Source organism: Peromyscus maniculatus, chromosome 23, assembly GCF_049852395.1.
Source record: "Peromyscus maniculatus bairdii isolate BWxNUB_F1_BW_parent chromosome 23, HU_Pman_BW_mat_3.1, whole genome shotgun sequence".
NCBI lineage: Eukaryota > Metazoa > Chordata > Mammalia > Rodentia > Cricetidae > Peromyscus > Peromyscus maniculatus.
The window spans coordinates 30,408,342-30,422,197 of NC_134874.1; the positions used below are offsets into that span (position 1 = coordinate 30,408,342).

Consider the following 13,856-nt stretch of genomic DNA (forward strand, 5'->3'; position numbering starts at 1 on the left):
TCAGATGGGAGAGTATAAAGTATAGATAGGGAAGCTTGGCTGATGAAATGCTACAATCCTAGTTTCTCCTGTTCATGATTCACAATTTGATGGTCACAAATATATGCAGGCCTTATCTTTTGCTCATTCTCCCTCTCTCTCTCTCTCTCTCTCTCTCTCTCTCTCTCTCTCTCTCTCTCTCTCTCTCTCTGTGTGTGTGTGTGTGTATGGAGCGGCTTCGTTATGTTTTATCTCACTATTCATTGGTGTTTTTTTAAACCAGTGGCTCTCAATCTGTGAGTCATCACGGAAAACCAGAAATGAAAATGATTTTATGGTTGGGTGTTCACCACGACGTGAGGAAATGTCTTATAGGCTTGCACCATTAGGAAGGTTGAGAACCACTACTTTAAACTGTCCTTGACTCTGCAGAAGAACAATATGAAATACATTGACTCTCATATGACTGTCCCTTATAGAACCAAAACCTGCTAATCTTTTAAGAAAACAAGAATGCAGAAGCAGCAACCCTCAGAACATTCCATATCCATCTGATCATACCCACCCTGACTTCTTCCTCTCCCTCCTCCATCAAGTTTCTCCCCTACCTTCATGAGGTCTTCCCACCTTTTATTTGTAGCTTACTCAGTCTGGTTTACAATCCTTGGTGGGATGGATGTTGGTTGATTTTGCTGACTTGACCTTGTGCAGGTGGTTCTAACTGTGGTGAGTTCATGAGTGCAGTGGGCATACTATGTCTGGAAGACAGCATTTGACAATGTTTCTCCCCATCCAGATCTGATAATTTTTAGGTATGTCTCAGGGATCAATCTTGGGTCCTCAGGCTTGCAGGGTACCTTTTGTTATTTGGTGAAGTATCACCCCAGTCCCAAACTGGGCTTTCAATTGAATGCAGATATACTGGAACTTCACAGTGATGATGATTTTTAAGAAAGTGTTTTAGGTTTCTCTTTTTAAAAGGATGATTTGGATATTGCACATTAGAAATAGATATACACTTGTACAAGATGTCCACATGTGACCTAGTATCATGTCCAGTGAATACATACAAAGACATTTCAAATATGTAAAATAAAGAGAAAATATTCTTCACATTTTTCTTGAGAAAAGAAGTGCTCATTGTGAAGTTGCCTTTCTTGCATGACACTCCTGTCTTCTCCCTGTTCCCTCAGGGGCTGAGGAAGGGAGCATGTGGAGGTGGAACCAGACCTCTCTGGAAGACTTCATCCTCCAAGGGCTCTTTGATGACTCCTTCAACCACTTTTGTCTTTTCCTCCTGATCTTGCTGGTCTTCCTTACCGCAGTGAGTGGCAACAGCCTCACCATCCTCCTCATCTGCGCCGATCCCCGTCTTCACACACCGATGTACTTCCTGCTCAGCCAGCTGTCCCTCATGGATCTGATGCACGTCTCTACAACCATTCCCAAGATGGCTAGCAACTACCTGTCTGGCAAGAAGTCCATCTCGTTTGTGGGCTGTGCCACCCAGCACTTCCTGTACCTGTCTCTGGGTGGTGCAGAGTGTCTCCTCCTGGCCCTCATGTCCTATGACCGCTATGTTGCCATCTGCCACCCCTTGAGGTACACTGTGCTCATGAGCAGAAGAGTGGGAGTGATGATGGCTGTCATGTCATGGTTGAGTGCATCTGTGAACTCCCTAATCCACACATCCATCTTGATGAGCTTCCCTTTTTGTGGTTCGAGAATCATCCACCACTTCTATTGTGAATTTCCAGCTGTTTTGAAGTTGGTGTGTGGGGACATTACTGTGTATGAAAACACAGTCTATATCAGCAGCATTATACTTCTTCTCCTTCCCATCATTCTTGTCTCTACATCCTATGGATTCATTCTCCACAGTGTCATTCAGATGCGTTCAGCTGGGAGTAAGAGAAATGCCTTTGCCACATGTAGCTCACATCTCCTTGTGGTTTCCCTTTGGTTTGGTGCCTGCATATTCTCCTATATGAGGCCCAGGTCCCAGCGCACTCCATTGCAAGACAAAGTTGGTTCTGTTTTCTATAGCATCATTACTCCCACCCTGAATCCTCTTATTTATACTCTCAGGAATAAGGATGTTGCTAAGGCTCTAAAGAAAGTGTTGAGGAGAGATATTCTCATCTAGTGACTACTGTTGTAGTTTTTCAGAATATATATTTGAATAGGATTTGCCTTAAACTGATTTGAGCAAATTCCTGATGCTTTTTGACTAGTACATAAATAACATGGATAACATGTAACTCTACTATTGTAGTATGATTTCCATCATGCAAACTGATAGAATAGCTGTTCTTCCATCTTTGACCCTTAACATGAACTCTTTGTTCTAAGAATGACACAGAGTATTCTACAAAACATTCCAAGTGCTTGAAAACCAACCACACCACAATAAACAATGCCTTCAGGGAAAGAGGAAATTTTGCCACCTGTCTGGTGATATATTGTGTACCCCAATAAAGTTTGTCTGGGGATCAGAGGACAGAGCCAGCTACTAAATTAGACATAGAGGTCAGGCCATGGTGGCACACATCCTTAATCCTGTCACTGGGGAGGCAGAGATCTGTCTGGATCTCTGTGAGTTCAAAGCCACACTGGGAACAGAGCCAGGTGTGTTGGCACAAGCCTTTAATCACAGCACTCGGAATGAAGAAGATTGCAGGGCACAGAAAGTTATATAAGGCATGAGTTAACAGGAAGTCTCTCTTGAGGGTGAGGATTTTGTAGAGGTAAGAACATGGCTGGCTTTTCTGTTCCTCTGATCTTTCAGCTTCCACCCCAATATCTGGTTCTGAGTTATTTTTTTTATTAATAAGATCTTTTAATATTCATGTTACACACTTGACCATACATACATCTCCTTCCCTTCCCAATCTTTAAACCCAACAAAATTTCCCTAGCTTGTAAGAGAAACACTCTTATTATCTGAATATCGGTGTGAGCCCTTCTTAGATTTTCCACAATAAGCTCGTAACTTCTATTGAACAAGCTTCTGACTTCAGATTCCTCTGGTTTGTCATCTATTTTCTAACACATACACTATTGGGTACATACCATGAAGCTCTTGAAGGACTAAGAAAAAAGTAAAACCCAACCCCAAACCCAACACACACAAAAACAATGTTTTGAAAGGAGGCATAGGGAAATGCAGCTCAGTTGGTAGAGTGTTTAGCATTCCCAAAATCCTGGCGTGGATCTCCAGGAGTGCATGGAATTGGGTATGGTAGTAAATGTGTGTGATCTCTGAACTCATGAGGATCAGAATTTCATGTTTTTTCTCAGGTAAATAGTGAGTTTTAGCCTCAAAATTAACCCACCCAAACAAAACCAACCAACCAACCAACCAACCAACCAACCAACCAACCCCCAATAAGACATATAAAGGCTATTGACATACCCCAAAATATTAAGATAAAACTACAATACCTCTAGATAACACTTCAAGTACTATATTGAATAGGTATGGTGAGAGTGGACATCCTTGCCTTGTTTCTGATTTTAGTGGAAATATGTAGATGTAACCAACCGTCTTATTAAATAAGAAACAGAACCAATGTAAAAGAGAAAGCGGAGAGGTCAGAGCTGACAGCTAAAATCTCACCCTTCCTCCTGCGAGCTCCCAGCTTCCCAAAAGAGAGCTATTTCCTGTCTGTCCGTCTTTTCATAGTCTTTTGTTCTGCCTTCCCATTGGTTGTAAACCCAAACACGTGACTGTCTCGTCACTGTCTGTATGTACAGTCCCCGAGGTCTCAAAGGCATATGTCTCCAATGCTGGCTGTATCCCTGAACACACAGAGATCTATGGGATTAAAGGCATGCGCCGCCGCCGCCGCCGCCGCCGCCGCCGCCGCCGCCGCCGCCGCCACCACCACCACCACCACCACCACACTCTGTCTATGGCTCTAATAGCTCTGACCCCCGGGCAACTTTATTTATTAACATACAATCAAAATCACATTTCAGTACAATTAGAATACCACCACAGAAATACTTTGATTTTCTTTCTGTTTAGGATGATGTTGGCTGTGGGCTTGCTGTAAATGGTATTTATTATGTTGAGATATGTCCCTTGTATCACTAGTCTCTCCAGGACTTTGTTAGGAAGTGATATTAGATTTTTCTCCATCTAATGAGATGATCATTTTTTTTAGTCTGTTTATATATGGTGGATTATGTTTATAATGTTTATGTGGTTGAACTATCTCTGAATCTCTGGGGTGATGCTAATCATGGTGGATAAATGATGAGCCCCATTATTGGTTGCCCAGTGCAGAGTGGTCAGCCTTGAAACTATATACAGGTAAACAACAATAATGGACTCAGTAGGTTGTCTTTATTTATCTGTGTATGCTACAAATATAGTAAAAGAAAAATGCTATCAACTGGAGAGTCGGGGGCATGACGGGTTCAAGGGAAGGTGGCTGAGGGGCTTGGGGAGAGAAAGGGGAGGGGGGAAGTGATGTAATTCTATTTAAATTAAAAATATTAAAAAAGAAAAATATCATTAAGTTATTGATGCAAGAATTCTCTAGTGTTTTGATGTAGGTATGTAGTGCTATGAACTTGTCTTTTTAAATTGCCTCCATTGCATCTCGCAAGTTTGGGTATGCTGTATTTTCACTTTCATTCAATTCTAAAAAGTTTTAAATTTCCTTCTTGATTTCTGTCTTGGCCCAGTTTTCATCAGGTGGTGAGTTGTTCAGCTTCTGTGAGTTTGTATATTTTCTCATCATTTATCACAAATCAATTCTAAAAGCGTGTGAATCGTAGCATTAGGTCTAGAGACAGCAACTGCCTTATTTCTCAGCAGTTTGTGTTAGACAGTTTTCTGTTGCTAAAAGACCTGAGAAAAATAAGCTCATGGGAAGAAACATTTTCACTCCTTTTCTCAGGGTCTCAGTCCATAGTCATTTGGATCTGTAGCTTTCAGGTCTGTGGTGATTCAATAAATAGGTGGTGGATATCGGTTCACCTCACGGCAGTCAGGAAGAGACACAGGGAGTTAAGGAAAAAATATGCCCTTCAAGAGCCTGGCTCCTGTAATCTACTCCCTCCAACTTTAGAGACAGCATCTTCTCGTAAACAGAGATGTCCCGGTGAGAGGATGAAAGCTTGCCATCTAAGTGTTCATTTTGTATCTCAGTTTTGGGTTGGATTCTTGCTCAACTCTGTGTGTACACATGTCAATCAATCCCTGAACAAGCAGTCAGATAGATAATAAATAATCCTTATTCAAGGTTGAAGACACCAAGGTTATTAAGATATTTTCAGGATTTACAGGTACACAATAATGAGCATGTTGTCAACCACAAGGTTTACGTTGTCCTGCTCCCCATGACCGGAGCATGGTCTAGGATTCCTTAGTCATTGCACTAACCCTAAGGGAACCAGCTCCATCTTGCTGTTCAGACTTGTCCTTTTCTGTGAGTCACGTTCTCCTCCATTGACCTTGGCTTCCAAGAACAGCAGGTGTGATGAATAATCGTCTTTTGACTAGAGATGAAACTGCCCCCAGGCAACAACAGCGTTCCTACCGCTGTCAATAGTGTGTAGTCAAGCCAGAGAAAATTTCTAAATGCTCAGACTGCTTGACTCTGCACATTTCCTGCCTCCTACCTTTTATTCCCCACCGTTGTTTCCTGGGAAATGGAACTGAGGGTGGCTGGCATCCCTTCTGCTCCTCCCTGGCTTTACTATACCAATCATAATCACTTCTTTTCCATTCTTGTTTTCATGTCCAGACTTGGACTTTTAGGAACTCCCAAAGCCAGACCTTCCTGGCAAGGGATGGTAATAGCACAATTAGTAGCACAAGCTAAAGTCTCCACCACTTCCCAGTAGCCTGTGAAACGATGGATCCATCGGCGGGCTGATCCACTGATGAGGTCAGAGCCCTCATGCTCAATCACTTCCCAAAGGCTTTGTGTCTCAACGCTATCCCACTGGGAGCCACACTTTTGATATCTGAGCATGTGAGGTTATTGTAGATCTCAGCGACACCCTGGAAATAGAAGAGGGATTATCAGAGACTGGAAAGTGAGTGATGGGAGCAAAGAGGGTAGGGGTAGGAGGACAGAGAGATACAATCGGTTATGCATATTGTGTTATCAGAGCAAACCTTATGAATCTACACAATTAAAGAAAACAACCAGGGCTGTGGAGATGGCTCTGCAGTTAAAGCTCTAAGCACGAGTATGATAATTGGAGTTGACATTCTCAGAACTCATGTGGGTGTGACAGGCCTCCTGTAATTCTACCCTTGGAAGGAAGAGACAGGGCATGCCTAACGCCATCTGGCTAGTGACACTAGCCATATTGACTCGCTCCAGGTTCAACTGACCACTCCTGCTTCAGTATATGAGGCAATGGTGGTTAGCCTTGATTTTCAGCCTGGAGTGGTGTTTTCAAAAGGGAAAACCCCAACTGGGGAGTTACCAGAGACTATTGGCCTGGGCACACGTGTGTGTGTGTGTGTGTGTGTGTGTGTGTGTGTGTGTGTGTGTGTGTGTGTGATTGTCTTGATTATTAATTGATGCAGGGCTCATCTCACCGTGGGCTGCATCATTCTTTGGACATGTGGTCCCGGGCTGTATAAAACTAAGCATGGGTCTGCAAGCAAACAAGTGAGCAAGGCAGCCAGGAGCATCCCTCCACAGTTCCGGCCTCTGCTTTCCCGAGTGGCATCCTGCCTGACTTTCCTCAAAGGTGGATGCGATCTGGACATATAAGCCAAGCAATCCTTTCCTCCCTGTGTTAGTTTTGGGCAAGAGAAGTCAAACTAGAACAAGTAGAGAGTGACAAAGAAGACACTCAGCACCAACCTCGGGCCTCCACAGGCATGTGCACACATATCCATGAACCTCCCTAACCTCATGTGCATCTCCATAATGCAGATATGAACACACACACGTGCACGTACACCACATACAGACATATTAAAAAATATCAGTTGAGAGACCTTATCTTTTTTTCACATTCAATGATAACTTATTTTTATTCTTCTCTCATACAATACAACCCAACCACAGTGTCCCCTCACTCCACTCCTCCCAGTTACCTCCCACCCCCGGTCTACTGCTCCTCTGTTTCTCTTCAGAAAAGAGCAGACCTCCTAGGGATATTTACTGAACAGGACATAACAAGACGCAATAAGACTAGGCTCAGTGGCTTAGAGTGTATACTTCTCTTTCAGGGGACCTCATTCCTAGCTTCTGCTTCTCACTGTTGACAACAACCTGTAACTACAGCTACAGGGGATTTGTCTCCCTCTTCTGGCCTGGATTCGCAACTGCATTCATGTGCACCTTTGTCCCCATACACATGATTAAAAATAAGTATTAAAAAAGATTGTGACTTATGATATTTGAATTTGATATGCTCAATCAGGTAAAGTCACTTGTGGCCAAGTCTGAAGACTGGAGTTTCATCTGTGGCACCTGCATAGTGAAAGGAGAGAATAAATTGTCAGTCTGATTTTCATATGCATGCTGTAACACACACCCACACATCCCAAAACAGACTTTAAAATGTAATAAAATTAAAAAGTATATACAAAAATGTAGACAATAGAGGAAGCAATAGAGGAAGACACCTGTGTTCATAAGGGTGGGTGCAACTACACACACACATGCATATACTACACACACACACACACACACACACACACACACACACACAATCCAAAAGCCCTTAGAAGACAGACTTGGAGTCAATGAATCCTTTTATCCATTCCTAACATGATTTCAGGGATTAAATCTCCCTCTTTGTCCTTCAAATTTATCCATCTCCTCAATTCTCACATGGGGATGGGTGGCTCAGCCTCTTCTCATGGGATTCTCAGAATCCAGGCATTTGTACTAAAACTGGGAACAGATCAATAAGCATGGTTATATTTATTTCTGAGCCTAATGATTTCTTTACTGTTATGAAAGAGAGAACTTTGTCTTGGTAGGAACACAGAAAAAGATAAGCAATTCAATACTGATAAGGCTGTATGTATGTAATACCTAAGTGATTAATTTCAGCTCAGTGTACTTTCGTTAACAACTCTTCCTATCTGCAACCAGGGCTGCATCTGGCTGTTACTCAGCTTACTCCTGGCTGTGAGTCATCTGTCCATTCCAAGTACAGCAGGTAGTGAATGCTTCGGTACACGTCAGAGGTGAGGATGCGCTTCCGGCACACAGTATGTACCTTCACATCTTCAGCTCAGTTCTCAGTGTACCTGTTTCTTCATGCTGAAAATTATTACCTCACATAGAACAAGGTTCACAAAAGCATTCCTTCATTAATAGGCTAAGAGCTTACACAGTGAGTTAGCCTTAATGTTGCCTGGGCTTTTTAATCTCAAGGAATAACCAGGCTATCCCACCCAGAGAGACAACAGGCTAATAGGTGGATAGGACAGGGGAAGGCCATATTTCATATCACAAGATCCTCTTAACTAAGTATGTTTTTCAGAGCAAAACGTGATGAACTACAGATGGTTTTACCTCTTGTGTATGGTTGTGTGTCTGTTTGCTCTTGCATTGTGAAACTGTGGGTTTGGGACCAAGGGTCCATATCGAGTGTTTTTCTCAATTGCTGCTCTACCTCACTTTATTTATTTATTAAATTTATTCATTTATTTTACATCCTGACCATGGTTTCGTCTCTTTCCTCTCCTCCCATTCCCTTCTCCCACCTCCCTCTACCCCTAATCCACTCCTCCTCTGCTTCTGTTCAAGACAAGGGGTGGGGTGGGTGGGGTGGGGGCAGGCCTCCCATGACCACCTCACTTTTTGACACAGGGTCACACACTGGATTTGGAGCTTGTTGATTTGGCTACATTGACTGGCCAGTAACACCAAGGGATCCTTCCTGTCTTTGTTTCCTATCACCGGGGTCACAGGCATGGCTTTTTTTTTTTTGAGACAAGGTTTCTCTATGTAACAGCCCTGGCTGTCCTGGAACTCACTTTGTAGACCAGACTGGAGTCAAACTCACAGAGATCCACCTGCCTCTGCCTCTCAAGTGCTGGTGGCACAGGCATGGCTTTTTATGCTTGGATTTAAGGGGAACCAATTCAGATCCTCAAACTTATGTGGTGAGCACCCCATTCATTGAGCTTTTTCCTTAGCCTGGATTTACATTTTAAAAGTAAAAAAAGGGTTTTGGATTTGGGTGAGCTCATTAAGTCCTCAACAGTTGGGACACAGTAATGCCTTCCTGTTTTCGTGGATTCTGTGCTCTTTGGTTGGGGGCATAGAAAGGGAGCTTCCACACAACACCCTTACATTGCTGTGACTTCACTCCTGTTTGCCCCTGCCATGGTAAGAATGAGTATTAGTTCTAGAAGACACTTACTGGGTTTGCTGAGTGGGGAGCCACAGGCAAGAATTGGAACTTCAGTCAGACTGCTGTTGCAGTCTTGAATCTCCAGCATCTTCCCACAGTCAGGGAATGGGTGATGCTATTAGTCTGCCACAACAATTCTCTGTGTGCATGTGTTGTATGTACATGAGTACATGTGCAAGCATGTGTGTGTAGAGTCCTGAGACTGACATCAGTTGTCTTTACCAATCACTCTCCACCTTTATTCTTTTTAAGGATTTATTTTATTTTTTACACCCATGCTTGTGTCTGTGTGTATATGCCACATGCACGCAATTGCACACAGAGGCCAGAGGCTCCAGACCTCCTAAGAGCTGGAGTTGCAGGCTGCCTATAGTGACTGCTGGAAACTGAATTCCAATTTTCTGCAAGAACAGCAAACACACCCTGTGTGATGGCCCATGCCTTTCATCCTAGCACTTGGGAGGCAGAAGTGGGTGGATTTCTGTGAGTCTGATGCTGGCCTGCTGGTCTACATAGGGAGGTTGTAGCCCTACATAGCCAGGGCTACATAATGAGATTCTCCCTAAAACCAAACCAAACCAACCAAACCAAACCAAACCAAACCAAACCAAACCAAACCAAACCAAACCAAACCAAACCAAACCCAAACAAAAAACAGCAAATGCTCTTACTTACTGAACCATTTCTCCATACCCTTCAGCTTTATGTTTTAAAGAGCGTCTCTCACTCAATATGAGGCTCACTGATTAGGTTAGGCTGATGGGCAGGGGATCCTCAGAGATCTGCCTGTCTTCACCAGGCTGGGGCTACAGGCTCACACCGTATGTGATTTCTCATGTATGTTCTGAGGATCCGAACTCATATCCTGGTGCTTGCATGGCAGCCACTTTATTAACTGAGCCATCTCTCAAGCTCCTCCCTCTTTTAGGCGGAGACTCATGTATCCAGGTTGGCTTCACACTTTTTTTTTTCATTTTTCTTTATTAAGAAATTTTCTACTCACTCCACATACCACTCACAGATCCCACCTCCTCCTTCCTCCCACCCCCCAGCCCTCTCTCCCAAGCCACTCCGCATCCCCACATCCCCCAAATCAAGGTCTCCCATGGGGAGTAGGCAGAGCCTGGCATACTGAACCTAGGCAGGTCCAAGCCCCTTCCCACTGCACCAAGGCTGCACAAGGTGTCACACCACAGGCACCGGATTCCCAGAAGCCTGCCCATGCACCAGGGACAGATCCCGATCCCCCTGCCTGGGTGCCCCCCAAACAGTTAGAGCCTAGTCCAGTATCCAGAGGGCCTAGTCCAGTCCCATGGGGCCTCCACAGCCACCAGTCCACAGTTCATGGGCTTCACACTTTCTATATAGCAGAGGATAACCTTGAACTCCTGATCTTTTACCTCCTAAGGGATTACAGGTTTGTGCCACCATGCCAGGTTATATCTAGTACTTGGGATTAAATCCAGGGTCTTGGTTATAATAGGCAAGCACTCTATCAATTGAGTCATATCACCAGTCCCAACTAAAGGAATTAAATGTCCCCCCATATTTACTTAATAGATAATGTTTTTGTGGCCATAAAGGTTGATATGTGGGGTTGGAGAGATGATTCAGCAGTTAAGAGTACTTGTTGCTCTTACAGAGAACCTATGTTTGGTTTCCAGTACCCACATGGTGGCTCAAAACTACCTGTGATTCCAATTCCAGGGGATCTGATGCCCTTTTCTGATTTCCTAGGTTGTCAAGCATGCTCATGGTGGACATAAATACATATAGGTAAAACATTCGCACACATACAATTGAAAAAATCTGAAAAAAAATTAAAAATTGCAATTGTAAAGCTGCTGACAGTCACTGAAACTCAGTTTTAACACCTCTGAAATGGAGACAGCAGCAGGACTCTACATGACATTGCCTGGTGAAGTGAAAGAAAATGACAGAAATGTATGAGAATTCAGTGGAGTTTCAACCCTAGTTCATCTGCACATCTTCAGGTTCCCATGTGTGCCTTTAATACCTATGGAGTACCCAGGGTTCCCGGGGGTTAGCTACATCTGGCATGGGATATTAGGAAAAAAAATCTACATACACTATGTTCTTATGTCTGTTAACTTTATTCCTCTAAGACAAAATTCTATTAATTCAGCTATAGCTCCACCAGGCATTCAAGGCAGGAGGAATAACTCTAGACATACCAAGCTCTATATCTGTCTACTCTATTTCTCTGGGATGAAATCCTGTCTCCATAACTGCAGTTCCATCCAGCTCCCTAGCTCAGAGCCCGGCTAATGACTAAACTCCTATGCTTCCAGCCTCATCTTCGTCCTCTGTATCCTCTTTCTCCATCTCTGCTACTCCCTACTCCTGGCACTCAGAAAACTCTACCCGAGATCTGCTTACCCTCTATGGAACCTCTGTCTTCCTCTCTTCTCTCTCGCCATGCCGTTCTGTCCATTTCTATAGAAAATGCCTGCCCTTTCTTTCCCTGGGCACAAGGTTCCCTGCCTCCTCAGGAATGTTATTCTACTTCTCACCTTGATATGTAAAAACCTCTTTTGTTCTCAGTCAGTTGCTCTGGAGAGCTGCTGGGCCTCGGGTCAGGGGATGGTCTGGGCTTCATTTGCACAAGAAACAAAGCTGTAAGTCTCCTGCCAGCTTGACTTTGCTTATGCGACCTTATCCAGGTACTGGCTCCCGCAGAGAAGTTACCTAGAAGTTCAGCAGGCCTGAAAATATTTGAGCACGCAGGAATTTCATAGTAGAAGACAGATGGAATATTAAAGGCTGGGTAGCACCAAATATTTGTAATAAATGGCTTGCCTCTTGACAGGACTCTTGGCCAGTCATGGAATAGCTTTAATACACAGATGAATCTCTATAATACATTCTTGCAGCCTGCAAGAAATACCCAAGCTCCTTTCTACTTCTTTTCATGTCTTTGTGTAGGACCCTTTCATCCCAGAGATTCCAGAGGTGAACCACATGTGTGCTTTTAATCAAGGCCCCCTTCTTCTACAGAAATAGAAGGACCTTGTGAAAAAGGACAGTGGTGCACCTAGTCCACAAGGTATTCAGATATTGGGCCTTGAATCAAGTCCTCTGGCTCCTCACCTGTCATTCAGATCAGATTGTAGCATACACAGCTCTGTCCCTACGGCCTTGTTGGCTGCCATTCATGTTACCCTCTGCGGACTGGCCTTGTCTTTCCTCAGTAGATGTTGTAGATGCCCATCTCTAGCATCTGGGGTGTAGGGACCAGTATCTGCTCAGGACACCCCAAGACCAAGTTCTCAGCACAAGGCAGATTTATTTGCCCCAGAGGGACAAAGGGCGGGAATAAGAGACAAAGACAGGAGAGAGAGGAAGAGGGAGAAGGGGAAGGGGACAAGGGAGAGGGGGAAGGGGCCTTTGTCTTGTGGTGACAAAGGTCTGCACCTGGATAGAGGGTGACAGACATGCTCGTAGGCAAAGGGTGGTTTATAAAGGTAAAATGAGAAACTCCATGTTAGGATGAGTTGTTTAATTTTAATTGGGCATGTTAATTATGGCAGCCAAAGGGGGCTTCTGATTGCTGAACTTCAATACTTTGATAGCTGGACCTCAGTGGTCAGTTTCAGGAGGAGGAAGAGGTCAAATGAGGGAATAGACCTTGGGGCCTAGCTTTAGGAATAAGACAGAGTCGGGGAGAAGGGCAAGGCCTGCCAGAGCCATGCTTGCCATGCTTGGGCTGGCTAGAGTCCCTTCATGGGGGTCTCTACTACAGCATTATTTTCACTGTCACAGTTTCACCTGTCCCCCTTTCAGGAACTGCCATGGGGATTGTGACTTGAACACAGGCCCCGTCCTCTCGGCTTTCCTGTGCAGCATGGAAGCCTCCATGACCGTCCCGTCAATGCTCACAGTCTGCATTCCTATGGAATTCAGATGCCGACAAGTTCTGCTAACAGATACAGATGTTAAAGGGCCAATTTGGACCACAGCTGTGGCATCCTATGCATGGCTTGATCGTTGAATGTGGACAAGCACTTGTTTGGGTTGTTATGCGGTGGTTTTCTCTGAGTCATTCCATCCTGGAATGCCTTTAAATGCCTTAAATCTCAGGAAATTCAAAAATGAATCTGGATAACACTCATGAAATTCTAAAGGGAAGCTTATTAAGACTCAGGAAGGAAACAACTCAAAAGGCTCAGTTAGTCCCCGATGTTGATTAGATGAACAAGGTCCTCCCTTCTCAAAGCTTTATAAGCACTAAGGATTGCTGAGGAGAGGAGACTCTATGACCTATTAAGATACCTGAAAAATGTCCAGAGAGTTACAGGACTCAAGGTTTTTTTTATTTATTTTTTTTTTGAGCAAACTTTGCGTGATGTCTTTGAGCTATCTATCCATGTTCTGATAAGGAACTTCTCACCCCTACTCCCGCAGGTAATCTCAATAAACCAGCTGATTTGCCAAGTTGGACTTTGGTGTAATTGTTTTTTGGTCTGTCATCAGTTCCTTATCTGGGGTTAATAGGTGTTTGT

At 44.0% G+C, this 13,856-nt stretch overlaps 1 protein-coding gene across 1 annotated transcript; it reads left to right on the forward strand.

Annotated features, from left to right (window-relative positions):
* The first annotated feature begins 1,176 nt into the window (after nt 1-1,176).
* Nucleotides 1,177-2,125, forward strand: LOC102915247 (olfactory receptor 2AE1-like). The gene has a single exon (XM_006996655.4). It carries the CDS (start codon nt 1,190-1,192, stop codon nt 2,123-2,125), a length of 936 nt encoding a protein of 311 aa, XP_006996717.3. The 5' UTR covers nt 1,177-1,189.
* Nucleotides 2,126-13,856: the final 11,731 nt, after the last annotated feature.